The 24,815-nt window shown below is 38.8% G+C and overlaps 1 protein-coding gene across 3 annotated transcripts in view; it reads left to right on the forward strand.

Annotated features, from left to right (window-relative positions):
- RSRC1 (arginine and serine rich coiled-coil 1) overlaps positions 1 to 24,815 on the forward strand; it is a 177,859-nt gene that overhangs the window by 47,858 nt on the left and 105,186 nt on the right. For all 3 annotated transcript variants that reach the window (XM_079978179.1, XM_079978180.1, XM_079978178.1), the window contains one exon: positions 23,635 to 23,671. In XM_079978179.1, coding sequence (XP_079834305.1) covers positions 23,635 to 23,671 — 37 coding nt within the window. The remainder of the gene's footprint in view (positions 1 to 23,634; positions 23,672 to 24,815) is intronic.

Genomic DNA, 24,815 nt, shown 5'->3' on the forward strand with positions numbered 1-24,815 from the left:
AAAGACAGTCTTGAGTGTGGTGCCTCAGAAAGCAAGGGAAAATAGGGAAAAACAGAAAAGAGGGAAGCAAAAGGCTTTAAGCTGCAGAAGAGAGAGAGAGGCTGAAATTCACATTGATTTGACATAACCAATCAAATACTTGGCTGCAAGTCTCTTGACTTTCTATAAAGCTAGAATAACACTCCTTAATTATTAGCATGATGTCACATTGTTTGGTGATGTTGCACTGCAATAAATATATATTTGCTGGCAAAGGAAAGTGTTAGGCTCTAATTTCTAGATAATCTAATTCTTATGAATGCATAAGAAATGCATTAAGAATTTGGGCTACTAGAGTATAGTGTAAATGTGCATTTTTAAGATTTAATCCTGTATTCATATTGATGTATTGGAGTATTTAAATTTAATTTGTTATTTCTTGTTTTCAAAAAGAGTTGTTAACCTATTTGGAAACTTTAGAGACACGTTATATGAAACTGTTTATGGATTTGAGAATTATAGAGCTTTAAACTTCCAGCAGCATTGTTGTGTTTTCATAATACTTTAATTGGAGTTATTGTGGGATTTTATTTGACTCATTCCTTCAAGAAAAGATTTTTCCTACCTAAAAGGAGATTTTTTAAAACCTAAAGCTGCATTTTGAACCCCCCAAGTACCTTGCATTTAAAAAGCAGCTGGCTATTGTTTAAATGGACCCTTTTAATCTGTGTATGAAGAATCCAAACTGAATGATATGGAGCTGTGAAAATCCAGTTAGTGTGAGCTGTAATCTCTTTACTGGCTTTAAGTAGTTAGAGTAGCATTCAGAAACCCTCCAGATACTGAACTGCAGAGATACAGTAATCACCTAAACATGTGCCCAATATTTTGCTGTCAGGCAACTAAAGCAGAAAAGTCCTTAACAATCATTCATTGAAAGTAGTGACCTTTTTGTTGTAAGATAACACTGAATGCAATATTAAAACAGGGTTAGAACTGTGTTTCTAAAATCTTACGACTATCTGATAGTACTGCAAATTGTCTAGGCTGTTGAGAGAGAAGGGCATGCTGCCTTTTAGAAAATAAAATGTTACACTTTTGTGTTTAAATACCACCTTTACTTTTCGATCAAATGACATTCATGTCATTAAAACTGCAGATGAATAACAAAAAAACCACGGTACTTGAATAAGAATGAATATTTGCATTTGTGTACGCATGATTCTATTCACTTGCTGAATCTGGGTTGCAAGGAAATGTGAAATAATGTCAGTTATTTATTTGTGTTTTCACATGGTTCTGTGAAAATGCAAGAGCCTATTTTCATATTGAGTTTCGCAATTGATGACTAATAAACTCTTTTTAAAACACATTTAAAGCACACTCTAAGTAAATGTTCATTTTTTAAAAAAAGTGAACTAGACTTGCACAATTTGTGATCCATCAGTCTCCTAGCTACTGTTTTTGCCTGCCAACCAAAATGGATTGGGAAAGAGCTTTCAGGCACCTAACTGACTGTCCACAGTATGTATATGTGGCAGGCTATGCTCAGAATGACAGGTCACAATTTGTGCAGACCTCTTAATACCAGATCGCATCCAGATTTCAACCAGAAAAAGTTGTTCACTCTCTGTTGACATTTCTAACTGCGATTTTTAAAACATTTTTACAAGCAAAACAGGTATACTGATTGGTGTAAATGAAATATTTATCCTAATAAAAAGTTGAAGATTATCCATAATACGTTGCTAATTATCATCACTAGATCTTTTCTGTAAAGTCATTTTGCATTAGAGAGTGACCTGTCCAACTTTTATAAATGGAATAACACTGTTGGCAAATATAGCCTATATTATGTTGGAAGATATGTAAGTGAATCAGGTCCTGATGGGATGACTGACAATACTGGGTCTCACTATGATGGTGCCTATAAGAAATGGAACATAATAGGGATATGGGCTTGTTACAGAGGTTTATTATTGTGTTTGAATCTTAGTTAGGTGGCCTATTTGTTAGGTGGCAAGTTGTTGCTTGAGGTTGTGGAACTATTAATACTAAGGAAAGACTGAATTTTCGAGGCCTGTGAGAGGTAACCATGATGGACTGTAAACTGTTCTTGGCTGTAGTTGAAAGCTGAAAAGTGGGAAACTATTTCAGTCTAACGCAGTGTTTCCCAACTTTTTCCCCCAGTTGGGAAACACTGGTCTACGGTTACCCTTCTGGGGGCCACATGTAGTGGGCAGGGTCATTACAAAAACTGGGTAGGACTTCTCTTATACGTACATGTTTGTGTACTCATAAGTTCTCACACATAGTAATTACTAAGGGACGCAGGTGGCGCTGTGGGTTAAAGCCTCAGCGCCTAGGACTTGCCGATCGAAAGGTCGGCGGTTCGAATCCCTGCGGCGGGGTGCGCTCCCGCTGCTCGGTCCCAGTGCCTGCCAACCTAGCAGTTCGAAAGCACCTCCGGGTGCAAGTAGATAAATAGGGACCGCTTACCAGCGGGAAGGTAAACGGCGTTTCCGTGTGCGGCTCTGGCTCGCCAGAGCAGCGATGTCACGCTGGCCACGTGACCCGGAAGTGTCTCCGGACAGCGCTGGCCCCTGGCCTCTTAAGTGAGATGGGCGTACAACCCCAGAGTCTGTCAAGACTGGCCCGTACGGGCAGGGGTACCTTTACCTTTACCTTTAATACACTTAATACATATCTAATACCTACATGTGCACATGCAGACTCTCACCCCTAGCAGTTGCACTTGAATTTTTATTTTTTTAGTTTGTTGAAGTTTAATTGCTAGAGGAGGATGTTTGGCATAGAGATTGCACCTAAGAAGGAGGAGGTTACCTTTGCTCTTCAGCCATGGCCCCTACCAAAAATTGTCCTCTTTTGTGGCAATTATGTTGGGAAACAGCCTTCCATTGATTGTAGGTGGAGGAGTCTTTGTAAAAACTCCTGGAGCATTTGGAGCTAGTTTCCCCAAACTTGGGTCCTTGAATCTTATTAAACTACAACCCCCATCACCCCCAGCTAGGATGATCATCTTTGATCAGGGATGATGGGAGGAACCAAAGTTGGGGAAATTTGGCTTAGAGGATGATGATGTGGTGATGCCACAAGACTCTTCTTGTTCTTGCTGCAGCAGACTAATGTGGCTATTAAAAGTTGCCATTGCAGGTGAAGTTACAGGCGAGTATCTAAAGAAGTATATGGTTAAGCAGAAGAGAGACACCTCTGCAACCAGAACTTTTCTTGCTTCATTTTTGACTGAAAAGAGACCAGCCAGGGTTTACACTCCTCAAGGTGGTTTACAAGATTTTATTAAAAAAAGCAATTAAAACAACAACAATAATTTGAAACAATCACAAATGAGATGAGAGAGACTACCAGATAAGCCCATCAACTAATAAGCCAGAAAGATTGCAATTAATAGCTCAGCATCAAAGGCCTCCTGGAAACAAAGGTTTTTATATAGTGGCAGAAGATCATTGGAGAGGCCCCTCTTGGCAGTGAGTTCCAGTCAAGATGTGGCTACAGAAAAGTCCTTCTGCATCCCAACCAATTTACATTTTGACTGGACACTGAAGAGAGCCTCTTTAAATATTAATTTACAGGTTTGTAGGAAAGAAAGCAGTCCTCAATCATCTTGGTCCAAAGTCATGTAGAGCTTTGTAGGTCATACGGACCACAGGGTGAACTGACCACCACCTAGATAGTCTGGTAGAAAGTTCTGGGAAGGAGTCCGTTGTGGTGGTGCATGTTAGTAGCAATCACATGGAGAAGTGTAGCTGTGGTCCTAGGAGCAGAATTTAGGTTGCTAGGATGTTGAAAGCAAGGACCTCCACAGTAGCTTCCTCTGAAATATACTGGTCCCATGTGCAGAGTCAGTTAGACAGGGTTATTATGTAAAATTGGGTGATTATGCAAAATTGCAGATTCATATAATTTAATTTGAATGCAGAATTTGATTTTATGTAGTGCACAGATTATAAACGGCTTTATTTTTATATCGGTCTATCTAAATGAATTGGCTAAGTTTTAAATTTCTGGACTGATAGGAGATGTGATTGTATAGTGCTTTACAAACATATATTCTGAAATACGCCCATTTTGCTTACAAAAAGTTGTAAGATACACAAAGAGAAAATGATTTCATTTGGTTTCAATTAATGTTTTCAGTTAATTGAAAGTAGGCCATTGTGGGTGCAGCCCTTAGTTTAAGCATAATGTTTTCTGCAATTCATGATGTTCACTCTGCTTTATGTATAAAACTGCCTGATACTTTTTTCTTGGACTTTTATGTAATGCGGTACAAATATTACTAACATGATCACACTTTTATATCTTACTAGCTTTTCTATTAAGCATAACAAAATGAAGAATGGCTATAATTTTGTTTAAATATCAGGATTGTATCTTAAATGCTTGAGATAAGAGGAGTTGTAAATTAAATGTTATTATATTTCTACCATAGACTTTTCCTATCCATGCTTATTTTAGTAATATGATTTTACTGAGGCTAGGTTTTAGTTATATTTCAAAAACATATCCTTGAAACAAGTTAAACCTTGGTTATAAAAATCAAAGGAGATGTTGGTAATCTGGGGGGAAAAACACCATTGCCTGATACTTCTTTTTGATAACCAATTTAAGATAGGCATAATTTGGCTGACATCACCTTGAATTTCCATCTGTGTTACCCTGATGCTCTTAAGCATCCTTCATGTACCTACTGCTCTGGGCTATTTTCACTTAGCACATATAGAGGCTGTGACTATCTTAAAGTGTAGATGATATGAATAACAATTGTTTGAAGATCTTACCCTCTATCTCCCTGGATAACCTATCGTCTACAAAGGATAAATAAGTGGCAGATAGCTTTTGTCATCCCTTATCCGAGCTGTACACTTGTAAGGAAGAGCAGGGATAATCACCTAAATCTAATTATGGGTTAAAAGAGGCCATGACTGTGATGTGGCAGTGAGACACCTTACTGTATCAATCCTGTTTGCATTAGAAAAATAAGGTTGTCATATTGATTATTCAAATTAGCTTGCATTGGCCATGGCTCAGTGGCTTATATCGCAGCTGAAGCACATGAAGAGCCCAGCTTTTCACAGAAGACCTATGCCTATAGCATATATTATTTGGTATCATGTTTGCTAATTTAAGGGTTTAAAAAAAGAAGAGTTAGAGAGTTTTTATCTCAGGGTTTAATGTACCATCAGAAACTGCACATGTGTGATTTGAAGAATTAAAAAAAAAAAGGTTTGCCGAAATAAGGCAAGAAGTAGCACTGAAGTTAATAATTCTTAAATCATTCTGCTCTAATTGTGTAGTGTAAATATAGTTAGTTATGAAACAGTATTTTTTTTTTTTAAAAAAAAGTATGTATTACTGTGAGGTAAAAAAGATCTCAGCAGCTTTTCAACAACTGGTGTAGCCTGGTGGCTAAAAGACTTGAGTTATGAATCCTGAAGTCTCCAGTTTGAATTTTGCCTCTGCCATATACTCACTAGGTGTCTGTAAGCAAGCCACTGTCTCATAGCGCCCCCCCCATCTCTATGTGGATAAGAATGTTGACGAGCTGTACAGGGTTGTTGTAAGATACGTGGTGCTCTGTGCTGCGTGGCGAAGGCGACGTGCGGCAGGGCAATTTCAGCAGTGCAGCACTGGTGGTAGTGCTGCCGGTTTTTATGTTTTTCCTGTGGCGTTGGGTCGACTGGGCAAACTAGGGGGGTATGCTTTACAACTTTGCGTGGGTTCTCCCCCTAAAAAGGGTGGGGGAGCTCTGGACTTCCGGAGGCGGCGCGAACAGCAATTGCGGTCCTCCTTGCGCTGTGAGGAGGAAGCTCCGCGGAAACGGGTCGTCCGCTATGGCAAAGCGGAGACCCGCATCGAAAAACCACAGGCAGCAAGAGCCTGTGGTCGTGGGACTCGGCGGGCGCCAGAAGCGTCCCCCGAAACGGAGAAGGGACCCCGTAAAGGGTCTCTGAACGTGGAGGGGGTATCGCGGCGCTGTGAGTCGATCGCTATTCCTGTGGAGTGAAGCCGCATAGCCGCTGCCGGTGAGCACTGACCTTTTTTCCTGGAAACATCTGACTTGGAAAAGTAACAACCCGTGAGTAAGAAAAGATAGTAAGAATTGGAAACTAAATTGTTATAAATTCGGCTAAAAGCGGGAGATGCAAACAGGAAGTCCGTCTTTCGCTTCTGCTTAAGATCTAAAGCAAAGGACTTTGATGTTTGGATCCTTTGAAGAGGCGTTAAAAATAATTAATCTGTGCATCCGTTGAAGCTGCCTTTATGCAAAATTAGGATTTAACTTCTTTTAAGTGACTTACTTTTTATATGGACTGTGTTTTACCTCTTCTTCTGGAATTACAATTTTATTGAGAAGCCCAGACAGTTGGACTGCCTGATCAACAGAACTGTCAGATTGCAGACTTTGATATTTTGTTACTTGGGTTTGCTACAATCTGAGTGTTTGTGGAACTGCTACACTGAAACATCCTTTCTGGCATTTGCTAGAGACATTGTAGTGCTTTTTAAACCAACTCTGCTAACTACAAGAAAAATTGAAGGTTCTTTGGAAATTAATTGGACTTTAATAATTTGGCTTTTTCCCTCAAGACATATTCCAACTCCCTCTAGAGGATTTTGGATTTACATTTTTATGTGATTTTACTTTCTCTTTCCTTTCCTCCTATTGGACTGTTTACCCTCTGGGCTGCTGGATTCCCATGGGAACAATTTAGCTTGACCTTGACAAGTAGACAATACTGGAATGAGTGGCACTGGGAAAACAAGAGCGGCTAGAGCGAAAGCTAAACAAACAACTTTAACTTTAACTTCACAGCCGCGTAGATCATCTGTTCCTACTGTTTTGCTGGCAGAGGAAGAAGAAATTGAGCAACCACTGTTGGAAGATATGGCTGCAGGAGGATCTGGTTCAGTATTAGAGAAAATCTTTGAAAAATTGGAAGTTTTGGATAAAAAGGCGGATGAACAAACAGCCAAGATTGACCAAAATACAGCCAGTGTTAATAAATTAACTGAACAAGTTGCTCTGAATGCACAATCGATTGGAAAGTTATTTGAGGCCACTGCAGAAAATCGCAAATTGGCTGAGGAAGCCAGCCAAAAAGTTGAAGAATTACAACAAGAGGTAAAACCATTGCATAAACAGGTTGGTGAACAGCAGGCGTATTTGTCTGTGATAGAATTGCGGAGTCGGGAAAATAATCTGAGATTGAGGTCAATACCAGAACTTGAACAAGGGAATTTAATTGAGTTCCTGACAAAAGAATTTTCCAAGTTTTGGCCTTTGGAGGAAGAAAAGGACTTTAAAATTGTGACTGCTTTTAGACTTGGAAAATTAACAAGGAAAGACAGGCCCAGAGATTGCTTGATCACTTTGAGATCTAAGGAGGAAAGAGACAAAATACTAGGCCTACATTACGGAAAGTCACTGGACATTTCGGATAAAAGAGTAGAAATTTACAAAGATATCCCAAAACAACTTTTGGACCTTAGATCCACCTATACTGAGTTAGCAAAATTGTTGAGGAGCAACTCAATTGTTTTTAGGTGGGAATTTCCCCAAGGATTATCTTTTACATTCAGAGGGAAGAAGGTTAAAATTAAAACAGCCGAGGATAAAGAAAATTTTTTGAGTGCCTACGGAGAGGATCTTCAGAAAGGGATTGAAAGACCTTTAGGGTCTGAGCCATCACCTGCACCTGCACCTTCGGGACCTGAAGACCCGGAGAAAAAGATACCACCACCAGAGGAATAACAGATTTGTCCAGGACGTCTGTGCAACTTCTGAGCTGGAATATTAATGGCTGCAATTCCCCGGAAAAGAGGAGAATAATATTTCATATATTGAAAAAAGAACAATTGGACATTATTTGTTTGCAAGAAACACATGTGACTAGGCTCCATAGGAAAGTGTTAATAAATAAAAGATTAGGACAAGAACTTATCTCTTCGGACCGACTTAAGAAAAGAGGAGTGGTGATATATGCAAAGGAGAGCCTATCACCAAAATTTTTATTTAAAGATGAGCAAGGAAGAATCTTGGCAATTGAGATACAAAATCAGGGAGAAAAGTTTTTGATATTAGGAATTTATGCACCAAATGAGGGGAAATCGGAATTTTATAAGAAGCTGCATGAGATAATGCTGGACTATCTGGACTATGACAACATCATTATGATGGGAGATATGAACGGGGTGGCATCAACCAACATGGACAAGTCTCAAAGCCAAAATGTGAGAAAAGATGGCAGACTACCTAAAACTTTTTTTGAACTGACTGACAATATGGACTTGATTGACATCTGGAGGACAAAGAACCCCCTGGGAAGAGAGGGAACATTCTTTTCTGAAGCCCAACTGACATGGACAAGAATCGACCAAAAATGGATAACTAGAGGTCTGGCACCTAAGACGAGAAAGGTGGAAATCTGCCCAAAGACCTGCTCCGACCATAACGCTGTAAAGATGGACACGAGACTAATCCCAACCGGCTCCTTTAGATGGAAGATGAATGACAACTTGTTTAGAGACCAGGAGATCACCAAAAAGGCCCAAAAAGTTTTGAAGGACTATTTTGAGATAAATTTGAACACCACGGTGGAAAAAAGAATCATCTGGGATGCAAGTAAGGCGGTTATGAGGGGGTTTCTGATACAACAGAACGCTGTAAAGAAAAGAGCACAAAATGAGAAAAAAGATAAGATTTTGGAGAAAATTAAAGAATGTGAGAAGAAGTTAAGATTGAAACCGAAGTCAAAGGAGATTTTGAAAGAAATTAAATTTCACCAAGCACAATACTCCAAATTGATAAATCAGGAAGTGGAGTGGAAAGTTAAGTTAATGAAACAAAGATCATTCGATTCGGCAAATAAATGTGGAAAACTGCTAGCATGGCAGTTGAAAAAGAGACAAAAATTAAACATGATCACTAACCTAGAGACTGAAGGAAGAAATATTCAGAACCCTGTGGAGATTAGGAAGTGCTTCCAGAGATACTTCAAACAACTATATACTCAAGGGCCGCAAAATGAGGTTGAGATAGAACAATTTCTGATAAAGAATGGATTACCAATGTTGTCTCAAGAAAACAGATCAATCCTGAATTGTAAAATAACACGACAAGAGATTGAAGTTGCCATTCAGAACATGCAATTGGGCAAATCCCCAGGGCCAGATGGGCTTACCTCCAAATATTATAAGATATTGAAAGACTACTTGATACATCCACTAATGGAGGTTTGCAATGAGATTATGGAGGGGGGAAAAGCACCGGAAACATGGAAAGAAGCCTTCATCACATTGATACCTAAATCTGAATTGGAAAAGACACAACTTAAGAACTACCGCCCCATTTCCCTTCTAAATGTGGATTACAAAATTTTCGCAGACATTTTAGCAAACAGATTTAAAAAGGTTTTAAGCGAAGTGATCCATAAAGATCAGGCAGGCTTTCTCCCAGGAAGACATTTGTTTGCTAACACAAGGAACATTATTGATATTTTGGAACTTTTGCAAACAAATATTAATACAAGAGCAGTGTTAATATTTATAGATGCGGAGAAGGCCTTTGACAACATTTCTTGGAAGTTTATGAAGAAAAACCTGGAAGGGATGGGAGTGGGACGGGGATTTGAAAATGGGATAGATGCAATCTATTCAGAACAAAAGGCTAAATTGATAGTTAACAATGTGGTGACAGAAGAGTTTAAAATTGAAAAAGGAACACAACAAGGTTGCCCTATTTCCCCTCTGCTATTTATTTCGGTCCTGGAAGTGCTCTTGAATATGATTAGAGGGGACCGGTTGGTGGAAGGAATTCAGGTCGGAGCGAAGCAGTACAAACTTAAGGCTTTTGCAGATGACCTAGTTTTGACCCTACAGGAGCCAGAATCTAGTACGAAAAGGGCATTACAATTGATTCAAGAGTTTGGTCGGGTGGCGGGATTTAAACTAAATAAACAAAAAACTAAGGTATTGGAAAAAAATTTGACAGTTTCAGAGTCAGAAAGGTTTCAGAAAGAGACAGAGTTAAACGTGGTTAAAAAAGTAAAATATCTAGGGGTGAACATAACAGCAAAGAATCTGAATTTGTTTAAGGACAATTATGAAAAGTGTTGGTTAGAAATTAAGAGGGATTTAGAAAGTTGGTCAAGACTGAAACTTTCCTTGTTGGGCCGAATTGCTGCTATAAAAATGAATGTATTGCCAAGGATGTTGTTTCTTTTTCAGACTTTACAGATTGTGGATAAAATGGAGTGTTTCGGGAGGTGGCAAAGAGATATCTCTAAATTTGTCTGGCAGGGCAAAAAGCCCAGAATTAAGTTTAAAATATTAACTGATGCTAAAGAAAGAGGGGGGTTTGCCCTGCCAGACTTAAGGTTGTATTATGAATCAGCAGCTTTTTGCTGGTTGAAAGATTGGCTGCTTCTTGAAAACACTGATGTTTTAGACTTGGAAGGATTTAACAATGCTTTTGGATGGCATGCGTATCTGTGGTATGACAAGGTTAAGATTCACAAGAATTTCAAGAACCATATTGTAAGGAAAGCAGTGTTTAATGTCTGGATAAAATATAAAGACTTATTAGAAAACAAGACCCCAAGGTGGTTATCACCTATGGAAGCTAAGGCTGTGAAAAGACCCAATATGGAGGTCAAATGGCCGAAATATTGGGAAATATTAGAAAGAGATGGAGACAATTGGAGATTGCAGAGTATGGAGAAACTTAAAGATAAAGTGCGAGATTAGTTACACTACGCTCAGATTAAAGAGGCTTTTAAATTGGATAAAAAGTTAGGATTCCAAGTGGAAAAATCGAAATTGGAAACAGAACTGTTAGAACCTAAAACTAAATTACTTTCAAGAATGTATAAATTGCTGCTGAGGTGGAATACACAGGATGAAATGGTTAAATCAGCTATGATAAAATGGGCACAGGATATCGGATATAATATTGTGTTTGCTGACTGGGAAAAGTTATGGACCACCGGTATGCAATTTATGGCATGTAATGCCTTGAAAGAAAATATTATGAAAATGATATATAGGTGGTACATGACCCCAGTCAAGCTAGCTAAAATATATCACCTGCCAGATAATAAGTGTTGGAAATGTAAGGAAACTGAAGGAACATTCTTTCACCTCTGGTGGACTTGCCTTTTTTTCTTTTTTTCTTTATTGTATCAACAAAACTCTTAATAAAAATTTTATAAAAAATAATAATAAAATAACTGAGAGGAGATATGATAGCCACCTTCAAGTATCTAAAGGGGTGCCACGTGGCAGATGGAGCAAGCTTGTTTTCTCCTGCTCTGGAGGGTAGAACTCAAACCAAGTTACAATAAATGAGATTCTGACTAAATATCTGGTGGTAAGAGCTGTGTGACAGTGGAATAGACTCCAATGAGAGGTGGTGATCTCTCCTTCATTGGAGATTTTTAAGCAGAGGTTGGATGGCCATCTGCCATGTATGCTTTAACTGAGATTCCTGCATTGCAGGCAGTTGGCCTAGATGACTACATTTGCAAGAAAATTCTGAGGAAATAAGTTCAATAAAAGGTTAGGACACGGGAATTATAATTTATCTTTTTCTGCACAGCATGTACATGATCTGCTTCTGTTCTAAATATTGAGTGCAGATAGTCACAAGCTCTTAATGCTGAGATGAGATGTGCTTGCTGTTTCCTTTACCCCTGAATTAGATGCATGAATCCAAAAAAGCTTTAGGAAAGAAAACTGGAAAATGATGCACTTTAGCTGCAGTTAATAAATAAAAATTATACAATTGCTGTTTGTGCTAACAACACTAAATCTGCATTCTCTCGTCCTTACTAATCTTTAAAAATATCTCTATTTGCTTCAGTGTTTAATATAATTATATATAAACTGACTGGGCTCATTCCATTAAGTAGGCAAGGCCTGCTCTGTATTATATGAAGAAATTAGTTTCCAGTTGGGTTTTCTTTTGTATTCATGCAGGTTTTAAGTGCTCAAATTATCAAGGTATATTTAATTGTATCCAAAGTCTGTTTATGCAACTGTCTTCCACTTGTGCAACAGGGTTTCCTCTTCCTTCTCTTCCCTGCATACCCTCAAATTCTGCTCCAGAAGATTGGGGGAACACATTTTGTGGGTGGGCAGAGGAAGGAGAGCAAGTCCAGTTTCATGAGTGGAATTTTGCTTGCACAATCCATTGTATTTTGAACAATTGTTAGGAGTGGCCATGTTAGTTTGCTGCAGCACAAAGGACAAAGAATCTTGTAGTAACTTGAAGACTAACATTTTTTTATGTCATAAGCTTTTTTTGATCTGATGAGATGGACTAGGGCCCATGAAAACTTAGGAGATAATGCATTTGTGAATATTTTAGGCCAGTAAAGGGCACCTGTGGCTCTCCTTGTGTTACTGAACTACAGTTTCCATTATTACTAACCATTGGCCATGCTGTCCAAGCTGAGGAGCCTTAAGAGTCCTGCAACATCTGGAGGGCCACAGGTTCCTCATCCCTGTTTGTTGTATGTTAAAATTATTTTTAGTACCTAACGTTGTTAATGTGAGCTGTTCCATTCTCTAATCGAAAATCCAAAATCTGACGATAATGATGATAATAATTGTCTTCTCTGGGTGACACCTACCTGCAACCGTAGGTCTGGCTGTTTGTTTATTGTGTTCTTAAGCTATATCCCCAGTGTGGTTTACAAAAGAGAATGAAATAATTAAAATGTAACTACAAAAAGATAGAAGACACAACATGCATAAAAGAAGCGTAAAATAGCAAGATTCAAAATTGCTTGGGAAAAGAAAAAGGTCTTTGCCTGGCTCCAAAAGGACAATAAAATAGGTGCCAGTCACACCTCTTTGGCAAGAGTTTTCATCGACATCATAGACTAGCTGGACAGAGGAATGGTAGGAGGCGCCAGCTGTGGAACTCCCAAGGGATGATGAGTGGTCAAAGGGAGAAAAGGGTTGAATCCTGGGAGGAGGTCGTGTCAGAAACTGAAGAGGTAACAAGGTTTAGTGAGCAGGGAGAGTCTGTGATGGAGAGAAGTGCAGAATCAGAATCGGAGGCGGAAGCAGGAAAGGAGGGAGACCAGTGTTAACTTCACTTACTCTTTGTGATTTATTGTTGGCTGGCTCCCTGACACTCAGCTGGCATGATGGTCCTTACTTTGGTAGCTACTTGCCTCATCACAGATGGTGGGGGCATCTGCAAGAAATCCTCCATTGAAGATACTGTATCAGGAGGCAGGGTGGGGTGGCAGCACTTACCTGGCTTCCTGTCAGAGGAGGCCTCTGCTGCTTGCCAGGAGGGAGAATAGGATAGGCAAGGCATTGCAGAGGATGGTGCTGTAGAAATGCAGTGATGGAGCCAATAGGTGTGTTTGCACAGTGCCGACCTCCCTGGACAAGTTGTATGAGGAAAAGTTCACACAGGATTTTGCTCCTGTGGTCTGAAGGGGCTATTTGCTGTTAGTAATATTAGGGCAGGAAAACAAGGAAGCTATGTAAGACATTATGGGTGAGGGTGGTAAGGTGTGTGTGTGTGTGTGTGTGTGTGTGTGTGTGTGTGAAAGAGAGAGAGAGAGAATATCATATCAATTTTAATTTGTCAAATTTTTGAGTGCAAGTTTCTGTTGTGTGACTATACACATACACATTTATCATGTTATCAACTCTGTTCATGTATCTGAGGAGCTTTATATTGCTTGTAAAAGCTTATGAAACTAGAAACCAGTTTGTATTTAGGAGAGCGTGACATTTTTAGTTTAGAACTTATTTGTTAATTGGTTTCCCCAACTTGTTGCTGATTTGGATACATTCTAGTGGAACTACTGCTCGGCAAAAATATTTTATCTATTTATGCTTATGTCTCTCACCCCTCTTTTAATTGTAGGGTAGACATCTAGCCTTTCCGTTTCCCCAAATACCTCTCTGTGTTTGTGCCCGTGTGCTATTTAGAGAATCTTTGTGGCTTGGAAACTATGTAAGTGAGCTTAGTGAAAATGCTATTGACTAGCCATCTGGGCAAGTGGAATTTATATTTAAAACAGTAAAAGACAAAACAACCAGAAATGTACAGTTCAGTCACATTTTAAATTTTGCTTAGCAAGATATCAAACACGGTGATCATATGTACATAAAAAGTTAACTTGTATAACATTCCTTCTTACTGCGTGAATGACAACCTCCTTTAATATAGTTTTGAACACCTTGTGATGAAAAGCGCAACACATACAGATTTGTCTATAGACAAAGTTGCATGAATACAGTTTCTCTTAATGCAAATTCCAAAGCAGAAACTAATGAACTAAGTCTACAAACACAGACCACCCAGTGCTCTTTTTCTAGAAAGAGGTGCCAGAACTTACCATGGACACCTCCCTTGTTCTCTTATAATGGTAATAGAATCCACTCGAGAAGTGCCAGAACTGAGTTCCAGTGAGTTCCAGCTGAAAAATGCCTTGGACCAGCCTCAAATCGAAGGTAGTTCAGTCTCCCATAAAGCACTGTAGTATTAATGGGCCATAATCTCTGTGAAAGTCAAAGCCTTTCTCAACCTGTGGCGACTTGATAAGATCTGTAAACTTTGTGGCCACTTCTAGAAGCTATCATGACAAGTAAGCGTTAGTTCGTTAGTAAGTTAAAATAGTAGATTTACAATGACCTTGATTGTGTGTGAGTGGGAGGACACCTGTATTTCATATCTGAGTTAACCAGAGTGTCTGGAGGCAGTTGGAGGATGGATGGCAGCTAACAGATTGAGGTTGAATCCTAACAAGACAGAAGTACTGCTTTTGTTGGACGGGGTGTGGGCAGGTGTGGGGGACTCCCTGGTCCTGAATGGGGTAACTGTGTCCCTGAAGGGCTAGGTGCACAGCCTGGGAGTCATTTTGAACTCAGAGCTGTCCATGGAGGTGCAGATCAATTCTGTGCCCCGGGCAGTTGTACGCAGGCTGAGACCCTACCTACTTGCAGACTATCTCACCAAAGTGGTGCATGCTCTGGTTATCTCCCGCTTGGACTACTGCAATGCACTCTGTGTGGGACGACCTTTGAAGGTGACCCAGAAACTACAACTAATCTAGAATGCGGCAGCTAGACTGGTGACTGGGAGTGGCCGCCGGGACCATATAACACCAGTCCTGAAGGATCTTCATTGGCTCCTAGTGCATTTCTAAGCAGAATTCAAAGTGTTGGCGCTGACCTTTAAAGCCCCAAACCAGGGGTCGGCAAAGTTTTGGTGGCTTGGGCTGGTTCACGGTCCCGCAGATGCCGCAGTGTGCCAGTGTGTGTGCGCGCGCATGCATGTACAAACACCATTTCTGGTGCTCCTTCTGGTGCAGAGGAGGCATGCTTAGCTTCTCATTGGCTGCAGGAGCTTCCTGCAGCCATTGTGAAGCTGGTCAGAGTCGCGGAAGGTGCTCACCGCTCTGCTCCGCGCTGGTTTAGCGTGGTGCACGAGAGCCAACCGAGTGGGCGGTGGGGGTCTATGGGCCAGTCAAACCGCTTGTGGCCCATGCTCTAAACAGCTTTGGCCCAGTATACCTGAAGGAGTGTCTCCTCCTGCATCGTTCAGCCAGGACACTGAGGTCCTCCTCTGAGGGTCTTCTGCTGGTCCCCTCACTGTGAGAAGTGAGGTTACAGGGAACCAGGCAGAAGGCCTTCTCAGTAGTGGCGCCCTCCCTTCAGATGTCAAGGAAATAAACAACTCTCTGACTTTAAGAAGACAGCTGAAGGCAGCCCTGTATCGGGAAATTTTTAATGTTTGATGTTTTAGTATGTCCTGATATGCTGTGAGCTGCCCAGAGTGGCTGGGGAAACACAGCCAGATGGGTGGGGTATAAATATTACTACTACTATAATAATTAATAATAATAATTTATTATTTGTACCCCGCCCATCTGGCTGGGTCTCCCCAGCCACTCTGGGCGGCTTCCATAAAAACCAAAAAAACCCCCAGAACAGCTTGCATTGACAGAATGATGTTGAATTCCATGTTGACCCTTTATCTGAAACCCATGAGAAGATAGCAGTGTCTTCTTGATCATTGCGTTGCTTTGTAATGTTTGTTATCTAATATTTAAGCTTCCCTTGAAAACTTTTCAGCTGATATTTATCAGATTTATTGACGGATTTTTTAAATACCTTATTACATTATTATACCACTACAGTACATTGCTGGCACTTCACCATGATTCCAAAAGCTGTCTTTTCTTAATATCTGAAAACACGTCTTCCTTTTATTTTGTGGATATAACATATGCAAAAATCCTGCTAAAAAGCAGATAAATAATGCCATATGTTAAATTGTTCAATAAGGATAATGGAGCGGTCGTTAATGCTTTTATTTAATATAAAGTTTATGTTCAGCAATTGTTAACTTTATGAGCAATAGTTTATTACATCTCTTTCATGTTAATGGTACTTACAGAACTCTCTTTTTTCAAAAATTAAAACTTAGTAAAATCTTATTCCTTCAAATGTTTTGTTGTCTTTATGAGGCAGCTTAATAAAGTGGAAGTATTTGTTTAATATGATCCATTTTTAAAAAATGTGTCTAATTCATTCTTCTATGCCAAATGTTTTTAAAACAACAGACTGAGGACCTGAAGGAATAGAGGAAATGAATGGACACCAATGTGTCCAAATATCTCATTTTGCCTAAAAGCAAGTGCCGGCAGATAAATGCCCATAAAGGGATTTTTTTTCCTTAAGCCCCGTGGATTATTATTTTTTTGCAACTTTTTGTGTGAGTTAGAAATGAAAACCATTCATCTAGTGCCCCAAAGAACGGTCTTATTGAATGGAATAACAGTGTAATGTACCATTGAAGGCAGGATTGAAAGTGATTATCTTGTTAACTCTTGACAGTTACCGCCAGCTTGAAATAGAACTGGCAGGCTTGATTTGCAAATGAATTACAGCTTTTTCATTTTGTGCCAGGATCATCTTTTTATATTCTGATATGACAGATGCTATGTTCCCTGCTTTTGTTTCTCTTCAGTTTTATACTTGCAAATAAAAAACAAAAGATTATGATAGTAATTTTATTTGCATCTTTTCTCTAGGAGTTTATTCTTTGTGAGGAAGTTTTTAATCTTATATTTTACGTACATTTGTTTAAGAATACTTATTGTTACTGGCAGAATGAAATTCCATTAGTTTTAAGAACAATAGTAATTAGGTGAATGCAACACATACACATTCTGAAAATGGAAAATCAATTAGTCTTTTACACTTAAATTGTCAGTTTTAAATGTAATCCACTGATGGTACTGCTTATTACTTGTATCTGAACAAAACACCCAAGTATATCCCCACCACCACTGTTTTACAAAAAAAATTGATATAGAAAGTCCATTTTTTTAAACGTGCTTTACCCAACTCGTTTTATTCATCTGCCCATAAACACAGTTGGTATGGTATCAGATAAAATAATTGCCAAACACTTCTTATATATACGCCCCATGCTAAACTATGGTTTGTTGTGATGTGAATGAGCCCAGGGGAAGCTTCTTCTCATTCTCTTCTTCGGGAGGCAGTTGGAAGCCTTTGTTTCAGTTTTTAGTTAACTACAGTTTGACGTTACGTCTGAACACTAACCTGTTGTTAATATTAACTGTGGTTTGTTGAAACAAACAACGCAGCTTCATTGCTCATGATATGAAGTTTGCTGGTTTCAAACAAATCAGAATTAAGATTAACCACAGTTTATCATGTTTGAGTGATATGTCAAGCTGTTACTACTAATAAAAATGGAAGTGAAAACTTCTGAACTCCATGAGGCTGCATTGAATGCCGATGGGTGGGTGTGTTGGAGGGGGCAGAGCATACAAGCCCAAGGATTGCCTTGGTTTATTTGCATTATGACACAATTCCCTTTGTGACATCAGAGTGCAGCTATTGTACTTATTGAATGAAACAAAAACAACCCCCTCCCCCCAATCTTTCATCCCTGGAATATTAGTGGTGAGTTTAATAAAAAATTCCAATTTATGTCAGATACATGACAACTAGATTGGTGGATGTGTTGAACGTAGTAGATATCTGCAGAATATCTTGGATATTGTTGGGACCTTTTTTGAGAGTCATAAAGGGCACCAATAATGTAAATGATGTTCTGTAGATGAGGGGGAGGAATGCACATTGGAAAGTGGGTTCTTACTGTCCAAAATTTACTTCCTGGTTGTTGCAATGCCAGTGAAGTTTCAGAGTCGTGCTCTGACCCTCTTTTTTAATTAAATGATAAAGTGAAGGACTAGATTTTCAGTGTAAAGTTGAAAATCAACAAGTTCCTTTCCTTTAAAACTTGCATCACAGGCAGATTGCTCCTTGTACTTTCTGGATGTCCGGTGTGTTCTACTATTCTGTCTAGATAGGTGTGGCTTTCAATTTTGTGTTGCCTTCTTCAACATCCTTGCTAAGGTTCCTGACTTTGCATTCAGGATGACTTCCTTCCAGGGTTTTTTCTTTTTGGTATCATCATGTGCAGTGATTTATCCTTTTCTCATTTCGTTAGAGCTATTGCCTACATATAGAAATGAAATGAAATGAAATAACATCATTTACCTTCAACTTTGACCTAAGCCCCATCATAGTTTGCAAATGGTTATTTCCTGAATAAGAGCAATAATTTGCACAGGTGTATATGGTACTATATAAAGGCCTTTTGTTGCAAGTTCCCTTACATGCCAGTGTTTGGTTTTGTCCTGTGGACCATAATTAAACATAGGATGTGGTTGATCTTTGTTAGGGCACTGTGGCAGGGTTGGTTTCACGTGTTTGGCAATGGACTAGGCAGATATGCTGAAGGTTAACTGTTAAGTAAACTTGTGGCTTTAGCTTTACAAAGTACTCTGCACTTTGGAAGGTTTCCTTCAGCCAGTTACTGAAATAGAGATCCACATTCATAGCTGTGAGGATTATAGCCATCATGACCATAGCTTGTTATTTCTGTACACAAATGCAGCTTATATTTCACAGCTGTGTATAAATGTGTGCATGCAAAGGCCAAGAGATAACAGTGATCAGAAATGACAAGGTTTTCTGCAGCAGTATTTCAGTGTTTAGGAGAATATTATACTTGGGTTTGCAGTATAACATGGTTACTACCATTGAATGAAGATGCTTATCCTTACTGTGATGAATTTGGAGATACACAAAATGCATCATTTTACCACTGTTACTTTGCATTCCTTCTTTTATACACATGAAGTATTTCTTACTTATAACAATTAAGCCACCTAATGAATCACTATTATATATGAAATACTATTTTTCAGCATAGACCCATTGAAATGCATGAACTTAGTTGTGTCCATTAATTTTTGTGGGTCTACTCTGAGTAGGACTAACATTGAATACCAGTCATAGTCTCTGGTTTACTGAACTGCATTTGCTAAGCCTAAATTGTTATACATCATAGTATTTGTACACCCCTTAGCTGTATGTATCAATTTATATAAATTTGAATCTATATTTAAGAATTCTGCATCTCTCACATACTTGCATATCTGCATGTTTATGGCTTGTGAATTAATGTTTTCAAGAATTGAATTTTACTTTTCCATGATGTTTTCTCAAGCAAGTTAATACTGCCTTTTGCAGTTATGCCAGATCTTGTAGTTGTCTATACTATGCCTGAACAATTTTAAGCCATGATCCCGTGGAATTATTAATGTTCTGTTATAGGCTGTTGTGGACCTGGTGCAACCAGTTGAATGCAGTGGTTGCCTCTCTCTACATCCTATGGATTTTTATGAAATATCTTAGTTTTGTAAAGCCATGGACACATAACAAAAGCATGAATATAGGATCTCTATGGAGGAAAATGAGAATAAACTATAACAAGCTTCAAAATATATTATAGCTGGCATCTACATCCCAGCAAAATCAATGGAATGCTCCTATGTATTTAATGATACTGGGTTCTTACCCACTGTATTTAGGTTTCCGAAAGCTTGAGAGATCAGTTTAGATATAGCTGGGGGTACAGGATAGTGAATTTGTAAAACCAGTCTTTTTACAGAATTTACATATTGATGATTATATACATTAATGTTGGCAAGTCTTTCTTTTCCGAGCACAATTCAAAGTGCTGGTGTTGACCTTTAAAGCCCTAAACGGCCTCGGCCCAGTATACCTGAAGGAGCGTCTCCACCCCCATCGTTCTGCCCGGACGCTGAGGTCCAGCGCCGAGGGCCTTCTGGCGGTTCCTTCATTGCGAGAAGCAAAGCTACAGGGAACCAGGCAGAGGGCCTTCTCGGTAGTGGCGCCCGCCCTGTGGAACGCCCTTCCAGCAGATGTCAAAGCAATAAATAACTACCTGACATTCAGAAGACATCTTAAGGCAGCCCTGTTCAGGGAAGTTTTTAATCTGTGATATTTTAGTGTATTTTTGGTTTTTATGGAAGCCGCCCAGAGTGGCTGGGGAGACCCAGCCAGATGGGCGGGGTACAAATAATAAATTATTATTATTATTATTATTTTACTGTCTATTTTAAAGCAATTATCTGCAAGCAATAACAAATCTATTGTTCTTCTTGCTCAGTTACTTAGAGTGATTTTTAGTCACTTTTAATGATTTCGGGTTGTAAAAAGAATAATTTGTTGCATAGAAGTCTCACCATAGTTTATGATTCTTGAAAAGCACCAGAAACTGTTGTAACAGTTCCTGGGTAAGAGTGCAACACTAATTGTGTAATTATCTCAAGGATTAACACTTGGATCTTAAGAGCAACTCCGGCTCATAAGGGGCTGGATGCAATTTCTGTTTTTTTGTCTTTGAATGATAGACCCCATGCCCCAACACAAACTGCTTTTGAAGCTACCCTCATTTTTGAATGCACTTCTCCCATCCCATGTAAAAAAATGGTGTTTGACAAAATCTAAAGTCTCCTTGGATCTTGGTTCATGAGTCTTTATATTCTAGCCCCTGGCTACAAGTATAAATTTTGTGTGCTGGCTAGGTTTTTACTAGATAATTTTCATTTGTTTAAGTTTCAAAATTACATATTCAGCTGCTCCAACAGGAAAAAAAGGCTCCCAAAACTTCTTGCAACTGCAAGCAGCTATATGATATGTGAATCAAATTCATAGGATTGGAAGGAAAGTTGTATTGAAAGTGACAGGTGCAACAAAGTTTATTTAGGACAACCTCAGATGTGTCTGTTAGTCTCATAATGTTTGCCTAATATATGTTCAGCTACAGCACTTCCTGCTTTAGAACCTTGTGTTACACCAATATTACTCTCTGTGCTCCTTCAACTACAAATTGGATGAACAGACAGTGACACTTTTTCAATATTATTACATTAAACCAAGTGGATTTTGATTGATAACCTAATATTCAACTAATGCAAAACATCAATCATGGCAAGTATATTAATTATTTAATATTGCAGTCTAATTCAGAAATCGATGTGCTGCATGAGGGGAAGGGAAACTCGCTGTTCCCAGAAGACTTAAGACAGGGAATGATTAAAAAAAAAAGACCTGCTATACTCTCGTGTGTTAGCTCGATGCTAATCTTTATTCATTTGCCAATAATCTCTTCCCATTTTCCACTTCAGGAACATTTTATCAGTTTTGAGATCTATAATTGAATTAAGTCTGCTTTCAGCACAGAGCAAAAAGAGTTGCACAAATATTGATGAAGTCATGACAGGGACAGCACAGGAGACAGACCACTGAAGAGGACAGATTTGATGCCATTAGCTGGATGCTCCCTGTATCAGTGACCTAGGCCCTGCTTCCTAGCAATTAAGTTCATTAGGACCTTTGGCACCAAACAGTATAAATACAGGGCTTGAATTCTCTTTTAATAATGCATGATGTGGTAAAGTAACTTTCGATTATGATAATAAGGGTTTGAATCCAACTTTTTCTGTGATGATTTTTAAAAAATGTAAGTTAGGCAAGTATGCATATTTGCTTCAGGTTGGTTTTTTAGGGGGCGCCTGAATAAAAAGTGTTACTAAAATATATACTGAACCCTCTAGGATAAATAACTGTACAGTTAGGATTGTGCCTGTACGGCACAGTTGTAATTTGCAGTTACTACTGTACTATGATCACATATTTGAGTCAATCCAGTGCTGGAGTTTTCTTATTGTAATTTGTCCGAGTGACAAATCATGCCTATGTACATAGTCTAAGCCCAGCCTCTCATCCCTTCTCATCCACAGGAAACGACATCCTTCAGTGCTACCTCTAGACCAGGCATGGCCAAACTTGGTCCTCCTGATGTTTTGGGACTACAACTCCCATCATCCCTAGCTAACAGGACCAGTGGTCAGGGATGATGGGAATCGTAGTCCCAGGACATCTGGAGGGCCAAGTCTGGCCATGCCTGCTCTAGACCTTTTTATACCCTTTCCCCAGCCCTGTCTCTTTACCATACCCAAAGTTTCTCCACCTAATGGCTGTGAAGATCAACTGAGTATTAGAAGTAAGGCTCCTTTAAGTCAACTGTCCACCTGTTATGCCACTCAATATTCAGTAAGAGCTGTTTGACAGTGTTACGGTCTCCCACATGAGGTTGTGGACTCTCCTTTATTAGAGGTTTTTAAGCAGAGATTGAATGGCCAACTGTCACAAATGCTTTTGTTGAGATTCCTGCATTGCAGGGGCTTGGACTAAATTATCCTTTGGGTCCCCCTCCAAGTCTATGATTCTGAGATTCTATTCCCTACTTAACCTTGAAACCTGCCTTGTCTGGATTAAGCTTCACCTGCTACCTCTAGTACTTCGCAAATTACAGAGACCGGGTCAGAATCTCCACTGCTTCCTTGGAATCAGATCAAAAGGAGAAAGGGTTAGGTGGGATGGAGAGAAAGAACAACAAAGGGCACAAGAGGGAACCTTATTGGATACCATATGCCAATGGCCATAGCATCAACTTGCCATTCAGAAAGGCTCAGACTAGTGTCAAACAGTGCACCCAGAAACCATTATACTGTAGTTGATGACATAAAAAGCATCTCAGAGGGCCAGCAGAACCAACAGCAGAACCAACTCCTTGTGTACATCAAATTAGCTTTTTCTGTTTGTACATGTGTATCCATTCAGCTTGGGTTAGAAATGTGTAATTTGTAGTAACTATTTTAGTTTGATGTTGACAATACTTAGTTTTGTTACAGTATGCTCGGGTAGGAAACGCAAATATATGCCTTAGTATACCTTCCTCGCTGCATTTGTTTTGTCACTCTATTAAATAAATCATCATCCATTAATATTATGCATTTTAGTTGATTAACGTGCAAATTTATACAAATTGAATCTGAATATAACAATAGTGCTGAAGAAGAAAAAAAGAATTTTACTTTTGTTCTTAGATGATGGAAATGTTTCCTTCTGATATAAATTGATGGTTTTCTGACTAACTCATAATGATGAAAAAAATGGAATTGTGCAAGACTGCCATTCTGCCATTTAGTGTATTTATATTTTCTTATAATTATATTATTATTATTATTTAAACAATTAATATATTAAAACAAACATACTCAGAAGATGGTATGACTTTCTCTCCTTTTTCAACTTTCCAAGTTGCACATAAATAATTGCAGACAAAGGTTTGGCATCTATTTATAACTTTTTGTTCTTCTGTTACAGGGATGCTGGAAACATCAAAGCTGGATTAGAACATCTGGTAAGTTCTAATTTTCTCTTGAATATTTGCATCATCTTTGATATCTGCATTCCAAATGAACAGTTTTGAATGAGCTTTGAATACCTTGAATTGAGAAAGTCAACCATTTCCCAGAGGGTCAGCTTACTGTTATTATGTGAAGGCACTTACATTTTCATTTATCTTACGTTTCAAGGGATTTTAATTTTTTTAAATTACTTTTTTTTTTGATGTAGAGATGAAATGAAATGGACTGTAATCCTTGGATTGATGATTGCCTTAATTATAAACAAAAAGTTGTTTGGTGTTGGATTTTTGGCATATCCTGATCTGAGAACAGTAAACTTGTACTTTAAAACACATTCAAATTTTGCATGCATAAATATGGCATTTCAGTAATTTGAGATCTCTGAAATAAGTACGCAGCTTTGTTTTAACAATGCCTTTATATTATGAATTGTGTTGACATTTAAATTCTGTTAAGTTCTAAGATATACAGTACACTGAATTCAAATTATTTAAGTAAGCATATTGTAATTGTGAGTAAAAGCTTAGTGTTAAATACAGTTATATTGTTGTCAGACAGAAAAAAGCTTATCTCCCGAGTTTACGCCCATAAGACTCAGAAACGTGAGGCGTTAAGGAGTCTAATGTTGTTTATTGCAAAGCAATAGGTTACAGTCAGATTGTTCTGCAAAACTGCAACCCCGCCTGGTGGTCCAGGCAGTGGTATTTATAAAATTTCAAACAAAGCATTTCAATTTCCACCAATCATATACATCCTTACCTTATTTCACATTTAATACACATGTGCAATTAGCACTGGCAGTTTCTGCTGATTAAGTTCTGATTCCCACCATGTTCTGTTACATTGTGTTAGTGTGCATGTTGGGATCCTGTGTTACATGTAGCCATTTGCACCATGTAGCAATTGGGGGGGGGCAACTTGCAAAATCATCAGTTTCATAAAGTAACAGGCTACCATAACTACTCTATTAGAAGCACACTCAAGGATTTACAGGGGTACACATTATCACATTTATTGTGGTCCTTTGGGCCACTGCCACACTATCACAAGCTTGATATATATCATATGTAATATGTGAACAGTTATTATGAGAATGTTACATTGTAATGACTACTTGGATCCAAAGAACTTTACCCA

Source organism: Podarcis cretensis (genome assembly GCF_951804945.1).
Source record: "Podarcis cretensis genome assembly, chromosome: 5".
Classification (NCBI taxonomy): domain Eukaryota; kingdom Metazoa; phylum Chordata; class Lepidosauria; order Squamata; family Lacertidae; genus Podarcis; species Podarcis cretensis.